This window comes from Thunnus maccoyii, chromosome 10 (assembly GCF_910596095.1).
Source record: "Thunnus maccoyii chromosome 10, fThuMac1.1, whole genome shotgun sequence".
Taxonomy (NCBI): domain Eukaryota; kingdom Metazoa; phylum Chordata; class Actinopteri; order Scombriformes; family Scombridae; genus Thunnus; species Thunnus maccoyii.
The window spans coordinates 12197994-12225696 of record NC_056542.1 but is presented as its reverse complement, the minus strand read 5'-3'; the positions used below and the strand labels follow the sequence as shown (position 1 = coordinate 12225696).

The 27703-nt window shown below is 38.3% G+C and overlaps 3 protein-coding genes across 4 annotated transcripts; 1 reads left to right on the top strand and 2 right to left on the bottom strand.

Moving 5' to 3' along the window:
* Positions 1–827: 827 nt before the first annotated feature.
* taf12 (TAF12 RNA polymerase II, TATA box binding protein (TBP)-associated factor) lies at positions 828–4947 on the top strand. The gene is made up of 6 exons (XM_042424204.1): positions 828–977; positions 1792–2029; positions 3185–3262; positions 3578–3692; positions 4398–4486; positions 4612–4947. The coding sequence occupies exons 2-6, from the start codon at positions 1949–1951 to the stop codon at positions 4645–4647; spliced, it is 399 nt and encodes a 132-aa protein (XP_042280138.1). The 5' UTR covers positions 828–977; positions 1792–1948; the 3' UTR covers positions 4648–4947.
* Positions 4948–5244: 297 nt separating this feature from the next.
* Positions 5245–10045, bottom strand: rab42b (RAB42, member RAS oncogene family). The gene is made up of 2 exons (XM_042424205.1): positions 9651–10045; positions 5245–8114 (listed from the first exon to the last, which is right to left on the bottom strand). Exons 1-2 carry the CDS (start codon positions 9866–9868, stop codon positions 7661–7663), a joined length of 672 nt encoding a protein of 223 aa, XP_042280139.1. The 5' UTR covers positions 9869–10045; the 3' UTR covers positions 5245–7660.
* A 2236-nt stretch (positions 10046–12281) lies between these two features.
* On the bottom strand, positions 12282–25242 carry ctps1b (CTP synthase 1b). Of its 2 annotated transcripts, XM_042424558.1 has the most exons (19): positions 25072–25242; positions 23907–24087; positions 23413–23583; positions 22629–22729; positions 21798–21914; positions 21516–21599; positions 21193–21273; positions 20404–20555; positions 19766–19898; positions 19470–19558; positions 18532–18626; positions 16767–16829; positions 15849–15892; positions 15654–15750; positions 15505–15560; positions 15170–15266; positions 14795–14939; positions 14038–14155; positions 12282–13342 (listed from the first exon to the last, which is right to left on the bottom strand). In XM_042424558.1, exons 2-18 carry the CDS (start codon positions 24070–24072, stop codon positions 14080–14082), a joined length of 1767 nt encoding a protein of 588 aa, XP_042280492.1. In that variant the 5' UTR covers positions 24073–24087; positions 25072–25242; the 3' UTR covers positions 12282–13342; positions 14038–14079. The 2 variants fall into 2 exon arrangements, with proteins under 2 accessions (XP_042280492.1, XP_042280491.1); XM_042424557.1 differs by having other exon boundaries at positions 12282–14155.
* Between the last annotated feature and the right edge of the window lie 2461 nt (positions 25243–27703).

Here is a 27703-nt window from a genome sequence, read left to right as displayed (position 1 = left end):
AAAAAGATTGTCTGTCTGAAGGTAGTTTGCTGTGTAAACTGACATAAAATGCAGAGTCATCCTCAGACTAATACACTAAATATTCTCTCACTATCAGTCTCAGATGGATGCATTGGTGCGTCCTGCGCGGACCCATACTGTTGAAATTGGTCACCTGTGTCCTAAAGTAACAACAGCAAATCTGTCAAATAATGAGTAAAATGCTTAGGTAGTATCTAAAATACGTTTTTTGTTTTGGGAGGGGGAGGGGTGAAGGGAAAACAACAACAACAAAACAATTGGCTGCAAATTAATAGGACATTTGGGCCTCACTGCTAAGGATATTGCCATGCCTTTTGTGACTTCATTTGTAAGAATAAGCCATATAAACACAAAACAGGTCTTTAAAAATAAAAACGCTCTGAGGTTAGTTTGGAGGTATTGCACCTCCTGAAGTTAATAGTTCCTTAAAAGTGAAGTGGTTAAATAAAGTCTCACTGAACCTGATTCCTCAAGGTATTTCTTTCCGAATAATATTTTAATAATTATCGAATTATTATTGCCTTTACATATTTTATTATCGATGGAGTACACCTCTGGTATAGGATAATTATGTATTATTGCATTATATTTCCAGCGCTGTGTTGTTGTTTGTTTGTTCATTGTTCATTTCTTGAAAAAAAGAAGAAGAGATTCTACTTTATTCCTATGACATCGTGCGGGTTTTGCAGCACATTTGCGCTCACTACACTGAGACAAATGAAGCGCTCATCAGTGTTCAATCTCGGTGTAATTCTACAAACTATCCAGCAGGTGGCAGAGCAGAGGCGACATGTTACCGCAGGAAACAGACATAAACAAAGCGGAAGTAGTGAAAAATATCCTCGCTCATTTTTCTTGCTGTGTTGAGGCTGTTCGAGGGAGTCTTTCTGTATCAATCTTATACATTGTCGTCGCAACGGCACCGAAACATGGACAGATAATGTTTATTTAATTGGGTAAGTTGGTAATTTAACGCGTAAATGTATTCTGCAGTGTGCATAAAGCCACACCGCTAGATTAGTTGCTAATGTTAGCCTGTTCGGCTAACGTCAAAGCTCGATTGCTGCTATTGTTTTTAGCACATAACGCTACTTTGGGGTCTGTATTTTACACGTTTGTTTTATTTGTCGAGGTTTCACAGCCACATAATAGATATCTGTTAGGTGTTTCTATTTTGTGAATGTGGTGTTAATTTGCTAACTCGGTTAATATTTTGAGTAGATCCTTAAACGTTGTTATACGGCTAGTTCCTGTATATGTATTGCAAGTTAGCTAAAACGGCTACCGTAGTATACAGTGCGATATTTAAAAATGTTATAAGATAGTAATAATGAACTATTTATATAGCACCTTCAAAAACAAAGTTACAAATTGTTTGAAATAGTCGAAAAATATTAAAACATCAGAGCTACTTACATAAAATCAGACGAATAACAGAATACAAACTGTAGCGTAAAATACATCAGTTATTTTAATTACTTGTGTACTTTTTACTTCTTTTTTGCACCTCTCCATCACATTTTCTGTAGTTTATGTGTACAGTAATTTGTATCTGTTGCATATGTGTAAACAAATATGAAAAAATTATAGAAACAAATCAAAAATCAATACAATAAGATAAGGTAAAAGTAGGAGAAATAAAAACAAAACACAGATGAGACATATTACAACTGGAAATCTATAACATAGTTAAAATTAACAAGAAGCGTATTTGATAAGAGAGGTGCCTCTGTGATGCTGATTTCTATACTTTCTGGCTTTTTTCCATAGATTTATGGACGTGGTCCCTGTTAAAAGATAATCCATCACATCGGTGCCCGACTTGGACTGTTACCCAGGAGTCTGACATATACAGGCACAGACAGGACACACAGTTTTGCTTCCTGTGAAACTCTAGAGTCCTTCCACATCTCCTGTGGCCACCAGCATGGCTAACAGCACCACAACAGCAGTAAAGGCTCTGGGAACCCCTGGCCCTGCTGGCAGAAGTAGTCCAGAGGGATCTCAGGTTAGTCCATTTTCTTCTCATTAAAACTTATTTTGACACCGGTGCTGGGCTTGGTTTGGTTGCTATAACACCAACTACTTCCTGTCTGAAAAACTTTTTTTTTTTTTCTATGCAGTGTCACCAAATTTGTTGGGTTTAATATGATTATAATAAGATCTGTTCTTGATTGATATTAATGAAAGCACATAAACTGGCTGTGGCTCAGGAGGTTGAGCGGTAGAGTGGGCAGTGGGCAGTCCACTAATTGCTCCCTGACTCCTGTTCCCATGTCGAAGTGTGATGTTTGTGTGTAAACTGGTGAATGAGAGGCTAATTGTTAAGCAGTGCTATATAAATGCAGCCCATTTACCAATCATTTACCAAATAAAAAAAACATGAAATAAAATGAACTCTGGATTTTTAGAAGCTACAAAGAATAACATTTCCTGTGACATTTTACTGTGACTTTTGTCAAATCGGTAAATCCTTCCTTATTCTGTGGCAGCATTATATAGTTTTGGAGAGTTACTCTTACACATGTGAGCTAACAATTGGTTACTGAAACATGCTTCACGTGGAAAAGCAGGATATACTAGCACAGCTTTGTATACTTAACATGGGTGTTGCTCTATTCATGTGTGTGCCATTTTGATCATAGCCCAGGTTGTGCCTTTTTCAGACAGGGTCTTCATAGGCTACATTCACCATTAATTCATCAGTTAGTCAAATCAGTTTCATTTATATAGCCCAATATCACAACTCGCAGATTTTCCCCAAAGGGCTTTACAGTCTGTACAACATATGACACCCTCTGTCATGAGACCCTCAAATAGGTTAAGGAACCCATCCCAAAAAAAAACCTTTTAATGGGGGAAAAATGGAAGAAACAGACCAAAACAGCAAAATGAAAATATGGAAAATCAGGATGACAAAATGATAGATAGATAGATCGATTGATAACATATATAAAGAATATGGTGATACCTTATAAATTTCACTGTCAAACTCACATTTTGGCGCCACAATCCATTTTCTTGTGAGTGCTTTGTTGTCATTATTGCATTTTGGGCCATCATTAGACTCCTATAAAAAAAAAAAACACCCTATGGTTGCTGTCTATATCCTGTAGTCTTAATAACACAGTAAGTGGATACTGAACATCTGCTTTCTTCCCAGGTGCTCAGCAAGAAGAAGCTGCAAGACCTGGTGAGAGAGATCGACCCAAATGAGCAGCTGGATGAGGACGTTGAGGAGGTACGTGGTTTTAATTACAGTTTCACTTTAATGTTGTACTTGTATTTTAATAAGCACAAAGTACTTTGAAAATATCTCTTTCATCTTGCAGGATCCTGTTGCTTTAAAGCTTCTTTAACCTGCTTCCACATTTCTCATTTTAAAGTTTTAATCACTGAAAGCTTGGCTGCATGATAAATTATTTTTGCAACAGAGATTGGTGGAGATATGAGAGATTTTCCAGCCGTTGTGAATTTTTTTCTTTGATTTGGTTTACTTTACTAAGCATGGCTTATTAATTAATTGATGGGTCTCAAATTGTCGTTTTCTTCGCAGATGCTGCTACAAATTGCAGATGACTTTATTGAGAGTGTAGTGACAGCTGCCTGTCAACTGGCACGCCATCGCAAGTCCAACACCTTGGAGGTGAAAGATGTCCAATTACATCTCGGTAAGTTGCTGGTGTCAAAGATTATGCCCTGTATATCACACAGATTTGATGCATGGGTGATTTTAATTTAATTACAACTTGCACTGTGCATTTCAAGTGACTCTAGTTATTTATCAAACTTTGTGTTCATTTAAAAACATGGGTAATTGATAGGAGCAGATTCACCCCTTTAGAATTTAACAAAAACTGCTGATAAGTGACATCTTTAAGGCGTCAAATATCCACATGCTGGAGGGAAAATAGAAAAAGAAACATGTTTGAAAACTTCTAGAGTGACTACACACAGTCGCAGTCAGAAAATGCAAGAGCTTCCTTAGAAATGTATAGGCAGATTTCAGGTGATGTGTCAACCACATCACTGATGGGCGTATTGTCATTTCTGCTGCTTTCCAGTGTTTAGTTTAAAGCACACACAGGACATCACGGTGTTTGTGTAGTCAAGGCAGTCATGGATGTTGAAATGTTTTGCTTTCTACTCCTGACGAGATATTTAACAATTTTTGTAAATGCTATGGATATTAGAGGTTGAGAGTGTGACACTATGCTGAAAGACTGAGCTAATCAGAAAAAAAATGATAACTCTGACAGCAAATTTAGTTGTTTGATTTAGAAAGTGTTTAATGTCACAGTAAATGTGTTGGATGTCCTGAGATGTTAATACAGCCTCGGTCCTGCTGACATTGTGCTTTGTGTTTTTTTTCCCAGAGCGTCAGTGGAACATGTGGATCCCTGGTTACGGCTCAGATGAGATCCGGCCGTTCAAGAAGGCTTGCACCACAGAGGCTCACAAACAGGTAAACATAAGATGCTTTGTTTCTATTGGACATGGTAGATTTAATATTACAGATAGATTATTTTTGATATGTTTGTGTTGTAATGAACATGAGGTTAACTCTTTTGCATTTGTTTTTCATTTCAGAGAATGGCTCTGATCCGCAAGACGACCAAAAAATAGCAAGACTGTACACTAATGTGTTGTCCCCACTCTGTATTTTCTTTTTTGTTTGTTGGTTTGTTTGTTTTTTTTTCATTTTCAACTTGGATTTTTTGACTGGTGAAGAAGAAATAGTGGGTTTGGGTGGGGGTTCATTTTTTTGACATTAGTGTTTGATTGTCATTTCCCCCTAATTTTTGAGTGTTTTGCCAGCATCATTAATAATGTAACTCTTGTCCCTTGATACAGTTTTGTTGCCATTTAGCAAAGTCTGGCAAAACTCTATTCATTGCATTTTTGTCAATAAACATTTACACCTTCTTTTGGATTGTGACCACTGCTGTATCCAGTATGCCTTTTGATACTCTAGAGCATTTGGATGTGAATGTTACAGATTCATTTGCCTCCTTAAAAAAAGTATCTTTGGTGTTATCTTGCCAATAATAGATAATCATAAACATTGAGTGAGAGATTACGGCTCCTCTGTTTACCCACTCTACTCAAACGATGTTGATTATTGTTTTTTTTAAATATATAAATAGTTTATAATACCAAATTCCTACTGCACATGATAGATTCTAATACAGTAGATTATTTGCCTTTGTGTTAAACATGTACTGTATGTGCTGTTGTCTATTGTAACTGAATGTAGTTGGTTTTATTACAGTAATTTACTCCAAACATCCATGTAAATTTTATTTTTATTCTTGTCCATTTTCAGAATATTGCATCAAAATAATGATGGAAGAAATGATCTCCAGATGTTTTCATAATGTCATAAAAAATAATAAATGATTGATATTACCAAATGAGGAGGCCAGACTGAACTGAGGAGAAGTTCAACATGGTGTCTGCATTTATTAGAAAGGATTATCTTTGAGTTTGTAGGGAAGGCTTTCAATTTGTAAGAAAAAAATGCTTATTGCTGTTAGTTTGAAAGTGATTTATTGTCTCTTAAAAGGACTACACTGTACAGTATTTGACTACATTGAAGTTTTTAAGGGTCCAGTGGAGTTAAAACATTTAAAAGTACAAAACATAATCATTGAACTTGCAGTGTGTAGAGAACCGAGTACACAAACCATCATACAGACTCAACAGTTAACAACCAGTCAGTGAATCCTTAATCTGGGCGTCTTTGTCTGCATTTTGGTATGCAGAAACACAGGAGACTATTCATCAGCCAGAGGAACGGTAATTGCTATGGAAACCTCTCACAGCATTTCAAAAGAACAATATCCAAAGGCACCCTGGAGTTTTTGTGTAATTCATTTCAACAACAGCACTGAGGTGATGGGATGTGGTTCAGGTTCAGCTGCAGGGGAGAGACGGGTGGGAGTGGCTCATGGGAGCAGTACTGGGGTAGTCTAATTGGCACAGGTGTTACCTGTCGTCTAATTATTATCTCTCCTCTTGATGCAGTAGCATGCTGGACCTGGGAAGACACACACACACACACACTGGAGCCAGAATAAGACATGCCAGCTCTCAGTTATAATTGTATATTGATTATGTGTTTGAGAAAGTGGACTGTGTGCCCTCCGGAAACACCGGTCAAGTGAGCGGAGGAGTTAAGAGTGAGAAACATGTTTATGTTGTGAAAGCATGCGTGTGGTCAATAAAAAAGGGATGACCTAAAGTGGACAGAACTGCTTGCGACTCTGTTTGTGCTGAGTAGAACCCCGAGGTAACACTGACACCTGCTAAAATTGCTAACTTGCAGAACGCTGTGCAATTATTGGTGATGCGACAAAGCTCTTTCCAAAAACCTGCTCAGTCCCAAAAGATGCACTGGCAGCATAATTGCCCAGAGTGATGCCTCTGATCTCAAGCAGGGGACCCAATATAATACCCCATCTTCCTCTGCTGCCAGTGTTAGTAATTCCACTACAGAGAAACTGTTGTTGGGACTATTTCATGTTACACTGCCAAAAGAGTATTAAAACTGACTTGTGCACTAGTGTTTGATTTGAAGGCCTGTTGAGGCTACAATAAATAGGCCTATCAAAACATCCATTTTGATTTATTGTTCCACTACTTACTTATCATCATAGTGATAATGGGTACAATGATAGATAAAATTTGATGGTTGTTTTGTCCCACAATGTACCAAAGCAACACTAAAATAATATAGCTATGTGTGCATTGATAGAAGAATTGAAGCAGACATTTAGAAGTGACACAGATGTTACTTTCCCTCGTAACTAATTAGGCTTTTATATGCAGTAATTGGTCATTCAGTTACTTTTGAGAGTAGTAACTGTAACTAATTACTAATTTTCAGTAATTTGCACAACACTGGACTTAAACAACCAACATAGACAAGAATTCCCAGATTTATGCACAGAAATGGGTTCTGAGGAAAAAGCAGGATGTCCCTCTAGTGCAGTGGTTCCCAACCTTTTGTGCTTGTGACTTCTCACAATTAATCAAACTTGCAACCCCTGGTTACAAATCATGACCTCAGGAGGAGTTTTACCAAATATACTTTCCCCCCCCCCTCCAGCTGGGAGCCACCTTTCTAGTTAATAGGTCCCGAGATCCAAAAATCAGTAGTAGAGTGGATGTGATAGTATCCTGTCCTAACACATTAAATGGGTAACAGAGTTTCATCTATAGCACCTATTAGACTTAATAGGGAAAAAGCCTCAACTACTGGATATCATCATTACAACCCATGACCCTGCTGAACTGAGGTAAGCAATGACCGCATCTGATCAGCTATGTGCCCTAGCATCTCCCATAAGAGAGCATGAATCCAAGTGTAGACCCTAACAAAATCTTAAAAACACAAAATGTAGATTTAACATTTTAAAAACACTTAGTTAAGTACACAAAACCTGATTTCAAGGATGTTGAAAGTACACGCATAGCTACATACAGAGTCACAGAATATCTGTCACAGAAAGATGTAAATCAGTGTGTTCCATGATCACGTCATACAGTAAAATGTCACCACAAATCTAGCTCAGGGAGCTGGTTTTGGTTTTACAGTAACATGAGTGCATATAGGTGACAACCACCAGCACACAGTTTAACTACAGCACTTCTTGTTGTTGGTCTTGGGGGGTTTGCTGAGCTGAGTCAGGCTGGCTCTCTGTAACTGCAGCGCTTGTGGGGAAGTGCACTTGACCCCATCCCAGCCCTCTTGCAGCTCTACCTCTCCGCTCAACAGACCCTGGTAGATCCTTCGAGTGAGGAGCTCGAAGGCCTCCCTCACATTCTGGCCTGTCTTGGCAGAGGCCTCCACGTAGGGCATCCCTAACTGTCCGGCAAGTTTCTGAGCCTCTTCGTGACTCACTACCCTCTCCCCGTGAGCATCTCGGTCACTCTTCTGGCTCACAAGCACGAACAGAACCTTATGTGGCTGCACCCGCTCGCACACCTCGGCATGCCACTCCTTAATATGGTCAAATGAGGCTCGGTTGGTCATGTCAAACACCAGCAGGCCTCCGACCGAGTTGCGGTAATAAGAGCGGGTGACCGACCTGAGGAAAGAATAAAGACAAAGGGCAAAAAAGAAAAGGAAGAGGAGAGAAGGAGATTTTGAATTTCAACACACGGAAACCTCCCAAAACTCACACCAGGCAGTGTTCAGACTTTGCTACCAACTTATTTCCTGTTTCAGTGAGCAAATAATCAGCTGAGTCTGTGCACTGTTTGAGTTGAGCTCTTTTAGATAAGCAGATTGACAAATAGTTTGCTCCTTTGTAAGAAATTGACAACCACTGTGTTTTCTCACCTTAATCATGACACTGTTCAGTGGTGGAATGTAACTAAGTACATTTGCTCAAGTACTGTACTTAAGTATAAATTTGAGGTACTTGAACTTTACTTGAGTATTTCCATTTTATGCAACTTTATACTTCTACTTTATACTTTTACAATTTTTTATACCCTTCCTGTCCAGTGAAAACTATGTATCTCCAAATTTGGTGATTATGAATTTGAATTTTTTTCTGATAAACTGAAGGATTAAAATTCTCCTACTTCTTAAGCTAAATAAATTATTTAAAAACCCACTTGGATTACCGGGAAATGCACAAATCTCACAAAACTGAAAACCGTTTTCATGAAGCTCTTATAGATTATGATGCATTACTGTGGATTAAACTAACCTAACTAACCCTAACTTTTGATACTTTAAGTACATTTTGCTGATAATACTTACATACTTTTACTTAAGTAAGGTTTTGAATGTAGGACTTTTACTTGTGGTGGTGTATTTTCACAGTGTGGTATTAGTACTTTTACTTAGTAAAGGACCTGAATCCTTCTTCTACCACTGACACAGTTGAAAGGCATGTATTTCCCCCATGAGTCACCGAATGTTTAAACCAAAGTAATAACCTAAAGGGTCCTCTCAGCAGCCGGTTGGTGAAACATTACTTCTTTATTAGAGTACTTCTTCATAAAAACAAAACCTGAAGTATAATACAGACTGATTTAGCTGAGCTTTTAGCTGACTCGTGGGATTAGCAGGCTACAGACGTAGGTAAACAAAAACAGGCACAGTTTGTAATTTGCTGCGGTTCATTCAACTGGAGAACTGAAATAATGAATTTTGAGACAGAAGGGAACATGTCACTCTTAGCTCTTGCATTTAATATGCTGAGAGAGCTGCCTTTTCCACTTTAAGCACTGCATCTCTGTACACACTGTAGACTGATCTTGAGAGGGTGACGGGGTGGATACACAATCGTAGCTGAGAGCAAACACTGATAACAGCTCTGTCGTGAACGGATTAACCAGTGGTAGTTTATTTGGATAGAATAGTTGCATGCACATCACGTCTCTTAAATATTCATCAAGAGAATTGTGATCTTTGTTTTCATTAAACATTTACCATGTTATACAAAGAGACACATATCTGTACTACCAGGCCTGGTGCATACTGTAGGTGTGTGTTTTGATATATTGGGGCATCCAATCTGCTCTAGGGGAGATGTTAAGCTATGACTGGTACCACTGTAGAAGACAGACACCTATTTTCCTCATTTGTCACAAGATGTGTTCATCCTCACCTGAACCTCTCCTGTCCAGCTGTGTCCCAGAACTGCAGCTTGACACGGACCCCCGGCGCCACCTCCAGGAAGTGGACATAGAAGTCTACACCCACCGTCTCGTTGATGAACTCCAGGAACAAATCCTCAGTGTAGCGTTTCAGCAAGGAGGATTTGCCCACCGTGGAGTCCCCCAGCATGATGACCCTGAACTGGTACTGCCACAAAGTCAAGTCCATTGTTGCTGGCAGTGGGAAATGAGGGATGAGGAGAGCTTGTGGGAATACAGAGGTGTGTAAAAGTTGTGGGACAGAGAGGGGAGTATAGAGAGAGGGACTTAGAGAAGAAGAAAAATATGCAGTGCAGGAATTACAAATGGGGTTGTAAGTAAGGTTAAGAATGGTTAAAGAGGAATAGTGAACAGCCTAGATGGTACCAAAGGGGTTGGAGAAAGAGAGAAATAAAGAAGAACCTGCAAGAGACTAGAACCCCCCACACAAGCTTCCCACCAGTTGGTTTCCTATTTGTGACGCTCCAAATGTTGAGAAACAACCAGGGCAGCCACTCCTTATGAATCTCACAACCATTAGAGCAGTCTGTGTCGACATCCCACACTTTTATGCAGTTGATTGTTGCAGCACAACTCCGTCCGTCTCATTCTCATGCTGGCTCCTAAAATCCTCCACAAAAGCAGCTATGTAGAAAAATTTGTCCCACACAGAGTAGATTCCAGTATGGCTGCGATTCTCATCTGAGCTGCTGATCTTAACTGCTACTGTAAGCATGTGCTTGTGAGGGTGGTTATGCAGGGGTGTGGACTTCTAAAGTTTGCCTGTTGATACTTGACAAAAGGAGGGGCATGAGCGCAAGGACATAGGAAAGACCAGATGTGGGAGAGAAAGGGGGGGGAGGATTACAAGGAAGCAGTAGTTGCGTTTGATACCATATTGAGGCAAACATTGCAGTTTTCTGCTTTCATCAACTTATAATTACATGCCATCATTAACAATCATAGAAAGTGAGGGTGAGTGTGGGCATCTGTTTGCCCGTTTATTATGTAGTAGTTTTTATCGCTTTATGGTCTTGTCCGTAGACTGGAGTTGCAACCAAAAAGGGAAGTTGATAACAATACCGCTTTATATCCCCTGGGAAGCACTAGGAAAGAGTCAGGCGGAGGTGAAACAAGCATTCAGACCCTTCACTAACTGTGAGGAAAGATCGACAACAATGTAAAAAAAAAAAAAAAAAAAACTGTCACAAGTGAAAGTCCTGCCCATAAAATCTTACTTAAGTAAAAGTACAGAAGTATTATCAGACAAATTACTGAATAATTATTACTCATGCATTCATGTTTTTAATGCTGCAGCAAGTCAAGGTGAAACTACTTTTATCCATTTTATTTATTGAAGAGTAGTTTAATCTATAACAAGGCAGTGTATTTTTATAAGCTGATATGTTTTGAATGAAAAACTAGACTTCAACTGGAAAACAGCAATAATCTAAAGCTGCCAAATAAATGTAGTGGAGTTGAATTGTACTGGCTTTGAAGTATAAAGCAGTATAAAATGGAAATTCTAAAGTACTTCAGAGTCTTAGTACAATACTTGAGTAAATGTACTTTGTTACTGTCCACTTCTGGGCTCAGCTAATTTTACTATGATGAGTTTATTGGGGATGTACGTTATGTTTATGTTTACTATATCATTTGATGATGTCATGTCTACTACTGTATGTTTGTGGTACAAAAAATAAATATTAGGGATTCAAAATATATGTATATATATATATGTTTATACTGGTAATATTTGTGAACATAATTTAAACAGTCATGACTGCTTTGATTGTATTCTACATTTTTTATTTAACAAACCTACTACAGCATAAGAAAACATTAATAACTCAAATTTACTTCTTGTCTAGCAGTTACCAACATATTTAAAATCTTGTCAATTTTTTAGATGTGATTCCTGTACTGTAATTTCAAATTTAATACAGTACTCATTAATATTTGGATATTCTTTTGCACCTTACAATGGAAATTGTAATTATTTACTAGTTATTATTGATCGTAAATGTGTATGGTTGTTATTTTTTTCATGAACAAACCAGTGAACACTATGGTTTTCAATGTGAAGGGTGTGAGAGTATCTTGCATTACTTTTGCTGGCACATAGTTACTGATAAAAAGCAGTTTTCAGCTCCACTAAATGAAGACCAGACTTTCATGAGGAATAAAAATAGATTTATTTTGGATAAACACACATCACACATGCATCTGAATATACAAATATGGCATGTTTGCCCCACATTTGCACCACCAACAGATAAACGGAAGCATTTATTAAACTTAACAGGCCAATTTGAGCTCATGTCACTCAATTTGACACCTCAGACTCCAAATGGAAGTGTAACTTGGAAGCTTGATGCCTATCATCTGCAGTTGGATGCTACTGATGTTTTGAGATCAAATTTAGGTTTATGTTTTGGTTTTATGACTTCAGTTTTCATATGCCAAGCTTTCTTTTCCGGTTAATAGTGATGACTCAAGTGTCACTTAAAGTTGGCCAGATTGTCAGATGACTGTGCATCAGTAGAATTCATTTGAGGAAGTTACAGGTCAGACATAGCAGTAAAAGGCAATGGAGTTCAAAAAAACATTAGCTTGGTCCATTTATTTCAGCTAACTTTCATTGTTGATGTCAGCAGGTAAAAGGTCTCAAACATTAAAGTCATGCAACCTGAAAAAGTTCAGGTTCAAAGCGTTAAAACATCTCAAAGTGCACAAGTTTGCAATAATAACTTTAACGTAGAGATTAAAACCAATTATCTTTGTTATATTGACAAAACTTTAACAATTTACATTATTACAACAGAAAAAACCCCATAAATAACCCAGTTACAAAAGCATGACTGTGACTTAGTTTTATCTCATGCTTGTAAAGATATGCATGCAATGCAACATTATTTGAAACCAGAGTCAAATGTTGTTTACACACTTGTGAAGTAACCCTGAATGAGTGTTATAAGTTAACTTGTATTAAATTTTAAAGGAGAAATACATTTATATATATGTATATGTATATATACACACACACTCAAAATGTCATAAAATTAATTTGTAAGACAATAACAAGCATTTAAAAGAGGTAAATGTACCAATGATAGTCTGTCACGACACACAAGCAAAATTGTGACAACACAAGTCTCAAAAAACTGTATGGGGTTTCTTATCAGGATTTCCATACTGTTAAGCATTGGACTGGTTCGCCCTAATGAGAAACCTGATTGCACAGACCCTGATTCACTTTGTCACCATTGCTATTTTTACTGCAAAATACACTGTACATCTCCTCATAATGTTGCCAAATCATCTGTACCTTACAAATAAAAGACATTGCACATACTGTATATTGATAGGGTCTTCCTCTCACCCTATTCTGTTATTTTCATTCTACAAAAGTTTTCTTTACAGATCTTCAACAATGTCCGTAATTCCCCCACAAACATTTTATCCTGGTTTTACTTATTGCATTAAAGCTGGGGTAGGCAGTTTTCCCTCCACCAGACGAGCATAAACATATGCACGTGCTTCATACATGCACGCAACACAATAGTTTAACAGTTTACTACTGCATTCACTCACACAACAGAAAGTTTGGAGGCCAGGTGAGCAGTGGGACATTGACAGATAGGTTGTGACGGGACTGCATGAACTGCAGAAGGATAGAAAAAAAAAAGACGAGAATATCAATAAAGCAAAATGAAAAGCAAAGTGTGATCACAAGACTATTGTCTGTAGTGCAGGCAAAACTGAACAGCGCATAACCTTATCAACACTAGAGCGAGAGACTTTCAGTGGAAATGAACTCTGCTCCCAGAAGTGGAAAGCGGTGATAGATTTTTATGCATCACTGCGGCTTTGGGTCAGATACTGACCAGTCTCTGCACCCTGGTGCTGCTGACGGGCTGATGACTGAGCAGGTTTTGGAGTTGGACAATAAAAGAGATGAGCAGAGCGTGGGTAGATAGGCAGTAGGTAAGTAGGCAGATAGGCCATCAGATCATTTCAAGTGGGCTGAATGAAATGATTGGACGGGCTTGAGACAGCCAAAGATACTGGATTTTTCTCTTTTTTTGCCAGAGCATTTGATTTATTGATTGCCGTCAGGATGTAATTTCAACAAATATAACAAAAAAATGCTTCTAAAATAAATTGCCTACCCTAGCTTTAAGTCTAATGAACCAACAGAGTTAACGGGATGCCCCTTCAGCTTTATACAATCGCTGAATATATTTAGAGTATAAATTATTAACAATATATTATAACAACCAGAGTGTAAAAACAGTTTTAAACAATTTTTGGTTTTACAGAGTCAGTTAACGTGCAGCCCAGTATTTCTTCCCAGACCTTGCATTTATCTGCATGAGTGACACAAACACTTGAGTCTCATCACAAAGAGGGGAACTTCAGCTCTGAGATGTCAGCTTCAGGAGAGCTGCTGCCACTGCGGTCACTGTAAGTGTCCCTGTGATGGAAAACAAATACAAGAAATTAGTGCTGCGGCAGTAATGCCTTGCAGGGATTGTTTATTGTGATTGCAGGTGGAGGTGTAATGTTGACAATATACTGTCACTGTAAACTGCCACGGATCTTTTGATTTAATTACACTGCATAATAGCAGAGTGCAGATAATGACACAGACTAAGAATATGCCTGTGAATTGCCATTAGAAACTGTCATGTTAACAAGTCAACTACATCTGAGTTAAGAAAACAACAAATCATGAAACACTAAACAAAAAATCTAGCATTACTTTATTTTATACATTGTGGTTAAAATAGCTAAAGTCGTTGCTACAGCTGCAAAGATAGATTTTAGATTTCAAGCCAACATTGTTGATTTAAGTTAATAAATTTCATATAAAAAGTGTTGCATTGAAAGTGTTTAAACTTTAAATGCAATTTGATGCAACTTGAGTACTTTAGTCAGAGCAGGAAAAAAAAATTATAGAAACTGGTACAGAATTGTAAAAACCAGATAGAACACAAATAACGAGAACTCACAATAAGTAAAGCTAAACTTATAAACTGCTGCAGTTTAGTAGTTTTATTCGACCTTCCACCAGATAAATTGGAATGATACACATTGCTGAGTCAAAGTTTACCGTGGAGAAAGGCGACAGCCTTTGGCCATGTAGTTCTGGAGTTTTCCGGCAGAAGCCAGCAGGAGTCCGAGGTATGGAGGAGAAGGTTTGATGGGCCTGGAGGCGAACTCTGGATGATACTGCACTCCAACAAAGTAACAATGATCTGTGACAACAAGGTCGAGTGGATTAGTACAGACGTATTCACCTCCACTTCGTCAGGCCAGTAATAAAACGCATGGCTAAAATATTGTCTCTTCGCAAAGAAAGATGATTCGATTCAGAGCATGTTAAAGAAAACAGAGATGGTGTGGAAGCTTTTAGGTGATATACATGATACTGTACTCAATAACAGCTGCTTGTTGACACTTCTCTTTAAGAGAACTTTGATCTCACCCTCCAATTCAATGACCTCCATTCTCTCTCCTTCCACATCCTGGCCGACAAACTGAAGACCTTTCACTTCAAAGTGGTGCTTCAGCTCAGGGTTCACCTAAAATGAGAAGAGATTCAATGATTTAGAGGTTTTGGAGAAATAAAGAGGTTATCCTATAATATTTAAAAACTACTGATTCAAGGGAACATCTCAAGTCCCTGTAATGTGTACTGGCTGAATAAGATACTACAGGATATGCATGTGTTATCATGTAAAAAATAAAGTTTACATTTATAAAGTAGTGAGGTGGTGGGCTCCCAGATAAAAAGCTTTAAAACTTGGGTTTGGTCTCTACCTCAAATCTGTGTCTGTGCCTCTCTTCAACATATTCCACATCTCCATACAGTTTTCCTGAAATGATGAAATATCAGTCATCAGAAACATGACAGCCTGCAAACAAACAAACAGTCCAAGAATGCATCTTTAATTCAGAAGCATGCTTACTCAGTACACTGTTGCTGGATTTGAAAATGGTTCTCCTCTTCCCCAACCTCATAGTCCCACCCATCTGCCCGGGGTTGTGTTCTGGCATGTCAATCACCTGTCGAGATAAAACTGGATATTAACACCATTCTGGGGACAACTCTGCTGACACGATGTGATATGAGCACAGCGGAAAAAAAAAAAAAGATAACCTACCACTGGGTGTTTGGATTCAGGATTAAATTCTGTGGAGTTCGCATCTGAAAAGAGATAAGCGAAACTGATCTAAGCTCAAATTAACTTCTGGACATGTTGCCAGGATCAGACTACACACAAAAATTCAGCCCCGACTTTAGCGTCACCGACAAATTTCCAACATCGTTTTCTTGATTTCAGTTAATAGCCTCTGATGACAGCAGCAGGTTTTTTTCTGCCTGAGTCAGCCTGTGGAGGAGGGGGGGGAGATGAGCCGCTGCTCTCCCCGCTGTGTTGAGACACTAAATACGGCTCAGCTCAGCTGGACAGCCGCCGGACAGCTTTGACTTTCTCTGTCGGTGTTTACATACAGAGACCACTTCAGTTATAGTGATTGTGAAACCACCTGATATTAGAACATATCCTTGTATCTTCATTTACCACAGTATACAATTCTCAAAACCCAATCATTTTTCCCCTCCACAAGACCTTCTGTTTACCTACAGTGACCCTGGTAGCTTTATGTTCTTCTTTCTTTAATGTTCTTGACATGTTCACACATTTGTTATCTCAAGTTGCCCATACTGTCCTCTTCATGACACATAGGAACGCCTCAGTCATTTTTTTCTTTCTTTTTGGAACATAAGACAGCCAGCATCACACATAGCACTTCTGTAGCCATGATTGACAATTTCATAACCCTCCTCCCCGACGACCTATGAACTTGGGCTAGGTCCCAAACAATGCTTGGTCTGGGTCATACTTGTTGCTGAGAACCAGCAAGAATTTATGGCACTAATCTGACTCGGTGACCATTGTGAAAGACAAAAATATCATGTAGTCTGCTCCTGGCATAATGTTCTTTAATCATTAAATTAGGAACCACAGGAGTCAAATGTTGCTTAGAAGTCACCCCAGGTGAACTGCGCAATTACTTACCTTCCCATCCAAGAACGTTGCGGGCGAACTCGCACACTGCCAGCTGCATGCCCAAACATACCCCTGCACAAAAGAAGACCAGCAGGATTCTTGCATAATTTGTGCTATTGTAAGGACTCATTTATAAAGACTGAACACAATCCCCACTGTGCAAACCACTTTCATGACTAACACTACTGTATTTGCATATAATTATACAGCGCCTATAATAGTACTCACACCTCTCTGGACTTTTCGTGTTTCATTATTTTTGCAACTTTGAATGCTGTAAATGGGGGTAATTAAGCTTTTTTTTTTCTTAACAAAAATATTTTTTAATGTCAAAGTGAAAACAAATCTCTACAATGGATCTAAATTAAGTACAACTATAAAACACAGAGTTAGTGCATAAGAATTCTCCTCCTTCGAGTTAGTATTTAACAGAGGAAGCTGTCACAGCCTCGCGTCTGTATCAGCTTTGCATATCGGGACACTAAGTTTTTCCTCATTCCTCTGTGCAGAATTCCCCAATTGGGTATTGTGAGTGGACAACAAATTACAGCAAACCCTGCTACGAATTCTCAACTGGTTTGAGATCTGGACCTAATTATTTTTTATATACTTATGTATTTAATTTTAGACATGTCCCATTGGTTATATTGTAATAGATTAGTATCAGCTAAAATCTTAACTGGGTTTTGCCTACATCAGCCTGCTACATAGCTGCTCTGGACACCCAGTGTGAGCGTTTCCCTGTATATGAATGTTACTCGGGCGTAGCAGTGTGAGCGACTGACACCTGGATTGGAAAATACATTGATGTGCTCAGAAGTTAATAAATCTATTATCTCACCTCTCTCTTTCTTTTTTAGCAAAGAGAAGTGTACAAAAACATTCAAGTAGCAGCTTTTTTAGTTTTAGCTGGCTCTAACTGTTGTTGTCACTGGTTAAAATGAAAAATGTCAGCAGCTGCAGGTTATATCAGCTGTTGCTAATTGATGTTAACACTACTGAGCGTTTTTGTAGTCCCAACAACTCCGACAGAGTGATACATCTTCTCTCTAGCTGATTGTGTCACATTCATTTCAGGAGTCGTTTTCTCCCACCAGAACCTTCAGTATTTGGATTAAGTAGCACAGGAAAAACAAGAAGTGCTAAATTAAGACTACACCTGTTATTTTAATGTGCCAGATACATATTTCATCAAACCTGCATATCTTCTACTGCTATGAATAATTATTTTCACTATGTACACAGGATGAATTAGACTTTCTTCTACATGGTCACATTTTCAGGTTGTATTATGCACTAGTCAGCTTAGTATTGGCAGATATCTGTTATTAAAGGACTCTGATGAAAAAATGTTTTGATCAGGACATTCCTACTAAATTTACCTAAAATATTAAGAGATTTGTTTTCATTTCTCTGTTAAGCTGTGCAAAAAAAACAGCTACATCCACTGTGTCAATGTTCAATGTTGACAAACAATAAAACATGACAACATCCAAAGCAGCAAATATTTTAGCAGCGCTGTAGCTTTTAATTCAAGTGTTTTACCCACAAAGATTAGAACCGTAAAACCAGTATGACGCTGCATACAAAAGAATTACCACTTATTAAGCAACAGTCAACACATGGGAAGAAACAAACCATTTTATGTCTACTATTCAACTGGTTTTCTTATACTACACACATATAATATAATGACTGCTTGTGCACTTGTGTGAAGAAAGTCAGCATCGAGAACTTATAAGATGAAAAAAGCATGAATTCATTTCTCTCTCACCAAGAAATGGCTTCTTTTGTTTCCTCGCCCAGTTAATAGCCATCATCTTGCCTTCTGTCCCTCTCACACCAAAACCTCCTGGTACCAACACACCACTGTGGTAGGAAGAAAGAAATTAGTCTCAGCTCATTTCATAATGTAGTCCAGATTATTTTTGAGACCAACGTTACGCAATGTAATGACCTGTGTACAAAGACACATTACTGATAACGGTGCAATGACTAAAAGACGGTTTTAGAGGTAAAGTCTAAGATGATTTTGTACAAGACATCCAATATTTGACTACTATTCTTGAAAAACTACATATTTTCTTAGAATACTTGGTGACTAAGACATTGATTGACATAATAACTTTTACAGATTCAATCATTATATATTAAAAATGCAAAATACTGGCCTGTTATTGTAACAGTCAATCTAATAAACTAGTTGAACATCATGCTGTATGGATACTAAACCAGGTTGCAATTTTGCTTGCATTTGCAAAACTTTGTAAGATGCTATGTGTTAATAAATGACTGCTCAAGATACACTGGTTTACTCCGTGGACTTTCAAAACTAATCAATCCCAAAAGCTAACTCAAAAAGCCTGCGTTTGTTCATTAACAACAAAACCTTTACAATCCTATATTTACTCATTCACAGACTCAGGCCATGAAAAGAGCTACAAGAGCCGCAAAATTAACTCTTATACTTTCCTTTCATTTTTTGCAATATGAAGCTTTACAGTACATTAGAGGTGTAATCTATACATTAAAATGTAGTAGAACATTAAGCATTTCTAAAAAAGCACAGCTGCATAACCCACTGGGCACGACGGCTCTCTGTTGCCATCAAGTGGCAAAAAGGAGGAAAAAATGAATATTGATGGTCGTTAAGCTCTATATCATACTAACAAGCCTACTGGCATCCATGTTCTCCCTGGTTTATTTACTCACTGTGCACTGCAGAGTTTTTGCCATGCCTCGTGATATTTCACTGGCTCATCTTGCAGAGTGGTAGTCTCCAGGTCTGCAGAATCTATGTACTGTAATAGCAACAAACAACGTCATTAGGAAGGAGATCAATCAACATCATGACAGGGTAACTACTGTATAAATATGAGAATATCTAAGGCATTATACCAGTTAAACAAGTGTTCAGTTACAACAGTCAACACAAAAACAGAAAAAACATGATGATGCCAAAGTTGGGAATCTTAATAAAAAAATACAAGTTTGAAATGTTTCCATACCTTGACCTCTAGTTTATGATTAATGGCGAGGGCTGAGTGCTCTAGGGCCTTGATAACAGAGGTGTAGGAGTCTGATAACTTTGTGTACTTTCCCACTAGGGCGATAGAAACATGCTCCAGGAGACGGTCAGATCTGAAAAAGGGAGTGAGATGATACTGACCCCATGCATCATTTAATCAACTCAGCTGCACAGAGAACAATAGAGGGTGCAGTGCTTGCTTCTTCCACTTCCAGTATGCAGCACTGTAGTGATCGAGGAACATTTGTCTTTCAGAATCCTACATTTTTTGGTTGGCAAGCGTCCTAGAAGTTTCTCAGTAATTAAAACGACTATCTCATAATTGAAAGGTAAATGGTTTGTGTCCATATCCTTACTTTCCTTGAGCAACACACAAAATGAAAAAAAAAGCCCTTTCCAGACATGGAATACAGAACATTGTTGGCTTCATCTATCCATTAAAGTGATGACTTTTTGTCATTCAGACATGTCTTTTGTGTAAATGTTTCTTACGGCTTTATTCAGACATGACAGGACATTTACAGACAGATCTTTTATGTAAAAGTGACTCCCGATGCTTACTCAGACATGAGACCAACGCGTTGAATTGGATCAACGTAAAAAGACAACTTTCCTCACCTGTCAGCCATCTCCTTCCACTTTGTGAGCATCTTTCTCGGCCTCATTTCGATAGGCAGGTTCAGCCGGTGACAGAAGTAGCTCACGACACCCTGGTCCTCCAGCAGCAGGGGCACTCTGTAGACTGAAGAGACATCATGGACACAGATCACCTGGAAAGAGTTACAAAACGTGTTATTTCAGTTTTTAAATGAGAGTAAGGCTGAGCAATTGTTTTTACACCGTGATTTTAATTTGTGATATATGATATAATACTATCCCCCATAAATAAGCTATCTGTTAAAAAAAAGCCTTGAAAATTACTCAACATCGAAATAAATAAAAATAAAAATAAGAAATAAATCATAGGTATACTGTTGTTGATGTAGTAGTGGCTTGTGTGTTTATTTTTTAAATTATATTTCATTTTCAACATTTGAGAGTCGCATTTTTCAAAATATACACCGGAGCTTTAAGTGTGGTTGATATTTCATCAATTCTGTGGCACGCCTCATTGATTCCAGCCGAAGGAAGTCTGACTCATCAGCCAGAGCCGACGACTTTCGCAAATCATCAAGTTAAAGATTTAATAAAACTTTACTCAACCGTCATTGATGATAGCATAAACTGAAGGAGAAGTTCTCCTTATAAGCCCGGGTCCTTCTTATATATAGACCTCTTTTATTATCAAACACAATTCACAATACCACAACTGCAGACACATGGGGTCATAACTTATTTAAGCAACATATTCTACACACAGAGCTTAAATTGGGGTTCTTTTAATGAACAGAGATCACAGTACTTCACCTGTGTGGGCTCCACGTGACAAAACATGGAGATCTTCTCCTTTACGGCCGTTTCTAGTGGCGTTGAACAGCGGCACATAATCTGACAAAGAATAATGTATATTATGATACAAAAAATAAATAAAACAATACCAGACCACAAACGTGAAGATTTCTCTTTAAAGTGCACATTCTGTCAGACTTTTGCTTATATATTTGGTTGTGTTTACCGTGAGAAGAATGCATAATTACACTACTCAACTACACACAAAAGGGAAAGGAGGGGCATGGCATGTTTGTATCTGGGGTGCAAGAAGCTTGGGAACAAAGTATAATCTGACTCACCAAATCTGGAGACAAGCCCAGACCTCTGAGCTCTCGCACACTGTTCTGGGTTGGTTTAGTTTTCTGCTCTCCTGTGGTATTGGGCTGGGAACATGAAAGTAAATTCACCTCAAATTGGAGCACAAATGTGTTTGCAAAATAAACAAGCTGATAAATGTGAGGACACTGCAGAAGTTATTCCACAGTTCTTAAAAACAGACTGCAATGAAGATGCAGTCATCCTGCCATTATCACACTTTCTGTGATTCCTAATGGTTAAGTGTGTCCACCAGTGTGACATACCTGTGGTACAAGGCTGACATGGATGTTGCAGAAGTTCTCCCTCTTCACCTTGAACTGGAACTGTCTGAAGGCCTCAATGAAGGGCATGCTCTCAATGTCCCCCACTGTGCCTCCCAGCTGTTGACATAAAACACTAGCTCAGACTGCAGAACTGCATGCATGAACACACAGGCTGGTTCTCAGTACCTTACGTAACCCTAACAAAGCCTTAACAAGTACAGAATGTTGTCAGCTGCACTGAGCCCATAATACTGCCAGAGCTGTTCTTGATGTGTGCCGAAAGAAAACAATTGCTGGAGGCAGGGTAATAATTTAACTTTGTTTATGCGGCTCTGACCCTTTGCCGCTACAAATTCACTAAAGATGAAATATCTTTGCAGTGCATATTGGCAAACAAACACTGGCTTGCAGAAGGACAGTTTTACAGACTCTTCTCAACAAAATCAATTTAATTCAATTATACTGTTTGATTTTTCTTTTTTTTTTACAATGTCTATTTTTCTGCTTCACTTGACACACCCATTTGTGCAAGGTTCAGCAGTTTCTCACACTGCTTGCAGAATGGTGCCAATATTTTCTATCGCTTCAGGCAACATGCTCAGTTTAATTTCTGATCAAAATACTCCACCATTCCTCTTTAACACAGTAGAAAAATGCCCTGGTCAATAATGACTAAAAAGTGGTTCATTGGAGTTTTAATAAATGTAACACTTTTGACTTGACATGGTGATTTTCAGTGTACTTTCACACTGAATGCAAATTTGAATGCCCAGTCTTCTAGTGCACATAAACCCCTGCTTGCTGAAAAACAAATATCTAAGAAAAATGTACCTCTATGACACAAACTTGAGGCTCCACACCATCATCATCTACTGAGATCCCGGCCTGCTTCATCACCCACTCCTGGATGGCATCTGTGATGTGGGGCACCACTGAGAAAACAGATTGATAGGATAATATTAATATAAATCAATTCAATTCAGTTCGATTTATATAGCGCCAAATCATTACAAAAGTTGTCTCAGGGCACTTTTCACATGGAGCAGTTCAAGACCGTACTCCTTAATTTACAGAGACCCAACAATCCTCTCATGAGCAAGCACTTGGCAACAACGGCGAGGAAAAACTCCCCTTTAACGGGAAGAAACCTCAAGCAGAACTGGGCTCTAGGTGGGCAGCCATCTGCCTTGACCAGTTGGGTTGAGAGAGAAAGAAGGAGGGAGGGAGAGAGGGGGGGAGAGAGACAGAGAGAGGCATAATAACAACAATAATAACAATAATGATATGACTAGTAATAATAATAGCAATAATAGCAGGAGAGGGTGTCAAGGCAGGACACCCACAGGACCACGCCACCATTCCCTCAGATTCTGGATGTCAATACAGTGCTTGCCAAATTCGTTGTTATAAAGACAAACTGGAAAACACAAATACCAACAAGCCTTGCTGTGCTGCCTGTATGGGCACATATAGCGTCTTCCAAAGGTCAGGGCAAGGAATTTAAAGTTATATAAAAACACACATAGAGCAGCTTTAACCAATAACCTGCTTGTGTATCAAGGTCTCAGCTCAACAACAAATAGTTATCAATAAGCTAAATACAGCGGTGTCTAACCTTGCACAGTTTTGCCCAGGTAGTCTCCCCTCCTCTCCTTGTTGATTACCCATTGGTAGATCTTTCCTGTGGTGAGGTTATTGTCTTTGGTCAGACGGATGTCCAGGAAACGCTCATAGTTTCCCAAGTCCAAATCCACCTCCCCACCATCATCAAGAACAAAAACTTCACCTGTTGAACACAGATATTATAATTATTTGTCATATAGCAATTATATCTTTGTTTGATAGCTGAATGATCATCTCAGGGGAATTTGTATTTTTTTTATTTTTAATTAAATACTTTGCTCACTGACACAAAAATATCACATGGAAACAGAGAAGACCAGCAGGTGGTTGATCTCATGCCATTTAGCTGAGGGTGGTTTGTGTACCCACTAGGCCACCATGCTGCCCCACTACATCTTGTCAAATGTTAACTGTAGGACTCAAAGACACAATCAAAAAAAAAAAAAAGCAGTTGATATGTCAAAGTAAATAAAAGCAACTACTCACCATGTTCATAAGGTGAAAAGGTCCCGGCATCGATATTGATATAAGGATCGATTTTGATGGCTGTGACATGAAGGCCGCAGGACTTGAGGATTGTTCCCACGCTGCTGGCAATGATGCCCTTACCAATGCCGGATATTACACCACCAGTAACCAGGATGTACTTCATAGTGGCATATAACGACTAGAAACAAAATACAAGAAGGAACGTAGCCAAGTAAATGAAACCAGCAAGCCCAAGAAATGTGTCCAACAAAACCTGCTTAACCAGCTGTCAGTTGTAGAGGTGATGCAATACAGACATACTGAACTTTACCGAATGGATTACCAATATTGTACGTCCCAATCAATATAATTAACAGGTATATTGACCGTGCAACTGCAATTAGATTAAAAAAATGATTTCATGCATTTCTCATTAGATCAGAACTGAAAGAAATTTTAAGTTTTACTCCTTTGTTTGCAAACCTTTATACTGTAATTTTAAAGAAACGTTAAAACTTTCAATTTGACAGTCTTGTTTTGAATTTTGGAGGTGGGGCTACGCATTTGTTTACATCTGGATGGCGGGCTGTGTCTTTACAATACCCGGGAACAATGACATTGACAGTCAAGTCACTCCAACAGAAACAAATGTTGTCTAAGTTGTTGTTCTAAGTTGAATGTGTGTATACGACTGTACACATGTTACAACTATATCAGGGTTACCTTTGTGTACGATCATAGTATATGAAATGTAGTGGCGGGAACACGCGGCGCGTTAAGCGCGCAAAGAAGAAGGAAGATGATTCCTATGAGCTTCCTGTGAAAATTCCCTCCAACAATCTTCACATAATGATGGCAGTCTTAATAAAGAAATCAATCAGTACTTCATTAACATTGTATAAAGTACTTAAAGCGGAGCGGCAGGGAAGTTTGACCTAGCTTAGCTCTCAATCCCCCAAACTGCCACAACCACCGTTTCCCAAGCTAGACGTTGCCTTTTTGAGACAAAATGCTAATCGACACTGAGATAAATATGTACAGCCTGCGTTACCTACACAGCTACGAACAGTATTTATGTTAGCTAACGAATGGCAACAATTTCTTAGCGACTAACTTGACAGCATATTTAGCAGTTTAGTGACTCTCTAGCATACAAACACTGGTGCCATTAAAGCCAACTTACCTAGCGCCTAAAGAGAAACTGGCGTCGAAGGCTGATTGACAGGTGGTTTATATCTCCGTAACTTTGTCTATTTATGTCTGTTTACGGGTCACCAGCTGTAGTGGCCCCACCGCGTTTCAAGCACGTGTAGGGGAGACTGACGGCTGATTTCTTCTTCTCTTGTTTTTTTTTTTAAAGGCAGTTAGCAACCAGTGTATTAGGCGCATTACCGCCACCTTCTGCTTCGGGGTTTGGACCAGATATTAAATCCTATAAATCCTGACTGTCTGAAGAATTCAAATACATTTCTACTGCATGACCCACTTGACAGGTTCATTCATATTTTTATAGTAAGATCCTTAATTCCAGCTTTGACTGAGTTCTTGTTTATTACGTTTTCTTCTAGTTTATATTTGTATCATATACAGTATGTGCAATATATAATGCACATTTGTATTTTTTATTTCATCTCTATCTTATCTTTCTCTTCTCTCTCCTTTTTTTATAATTGTAAATATTTATTTCTTATTGGAGCTCGAAGAATCCAAATTTCATTACCTTCAATATTGCCATCCGCTGTGTTGCAGAGATCTTGAATCTTAAATCTATTTATCACAACCCATGATTAGGCCCACATGCACAACAGACTCCTCAACCTGATGTTCAGTAATGCTCATAAACCAGTTGGAATTACCAAGTTTTATTCTGTGACAAATTACTTCTTCTTTCCTTGACCTACATGTTTCTAAACTCTATGATCTAAACTCAATCAACCCTCCGTTCTTGTACTACATCAATGCAATCTTCCAATGGATATTATGCATGGATGTATGATAAGAGCTCTTATCATACCTCCATGTTATTATGAACCTTTCCCTTTGTTGACTGAGCTACTTCTTCTTCTTTATGTTTATTGGCAGTCGCAAACCAGTTTACAGGTGCATTACCGCCACCTACTGGATTGGAGTGTGGAGCATAAGCAGACATGAACATTTTCTTTTGTTCAGTGGTTGAAGAAGTATTCAGATCATTTACTCATTTACTTAAGTAAAAGTACCAATACCGCAATTAAAAGTAAAAGTCCTCCATGAAAAATCCTACTTTAGTAAACATAAAGTATTAGCAGCAAAATGTACTTAAAGTATTAAAATAAAAGTACTCATTTCATCTCTGTGACTGATATATTATTAGTTATGACATCATTGGATTATTAATAATTATTAATACTGTACCATCAATGTAAAAGCAGCATGTTACTGTTTGTGTTTGAACTACTTCATATATATTTAGGTAGTTTAGTCCGACCTAGGGGTTCCCAACCTAGGGGTCGGCCCCTCCAAAGGGTCACCAGATAAATCTGAGGGGTCTTGAAATGATTAATGGGAGAGGAAAGAAGAAAAAACAAAGTTCTGGTACACAAATCTGTTTTCAGTTTTTTGGGGGGATTTTTTTCTCTAATCTTTGATTTTTGGTGAAATATTGGCTCATTTGAACATTTATTGAAATGAAAACATGAGAGTTCAGAGGGAATAATAACTATTTGGTGGAGCTGTTAACAACTCATAAACATCTGAAATGTGACCCAACTACACACTGATTTTTGTCATTTAATCTTTAACAATGTGTTGTATTTTAAAAGCTCATTATATTTTCCACTGTGTAAAATCTTCATCTGAAAATTAACTATTAACTAAAGCTGTCAAATAAATGTAGTAGAGTAGAAAGTACAATATTTCCCTCTGAGATGTAGTGTAGTGGAAGCATAAAATAGCATATAATGGAAATACTCCTGTAAAGTACAAATGCCTTAAAGTTGTACTTGCGTTCAGTATTTATGTTTCTTTTAAGTAGCTGATTAAAAGCCTGTGTACTTTCCATGATGCCTTCCCCAGCAGACCCCTAATAGGCCTATAATGTCATGTTTATAGTGCAAATATTAGCTCCCTTCACTCGTCATCATAGCTGCTACAATCTTGCAGTTCAGGTTCAGCGGTTCTGGGCGAAACATTTCTCCCCAGTAGGAGCCTACAGCTTGTTTCCTTCCGTTTGTGTGTGACTTTAAAACATTTACGCCCTTTCCTGAGCCCCTCAGGCGGCCCTTACTCCAGGATTTGTACCACCCCCACAGGATCCACCAATCAGGTGGATGAGTTCAGGGTTGGTTACGGAGAAGTCTTCCTGAGAGGCAAAATTATGGGCAAAAAATTCCCAAAATACTTATAAGGTTTTCACTTTACATGTATTGGAGTCAAGCAACAAGTATTTCAAGGTCATTGTAAGTTCATATAGTAATAGGGTCGAAATTAATTAAAAAATATTCAATGTCCTGATTATTTTACACTCTCTAATTTAGTCAAAAGCTATTCCTCTATTCTTTATTTATATTTTTCAAGTAATATTCTCACCACTAGATGGCATATAATTTCCACAGTGCGTTATCTCATATATATATGCAGGCTAAATTTAGCTTTTAATATGCATAAGATTACTTATAAATAATGAACCCAATAATTTTATGGAAGTACATGAGGTTGCCTATCAGTTATTGTGACATAGAGATCAATGCAGGTGTAAGCATATAGGTAGCCTCATAGATTAAGGCTTGGTCAAATGAGCCACAACAAAATACAGCAGTGCCCCCTCAAAACCCCAC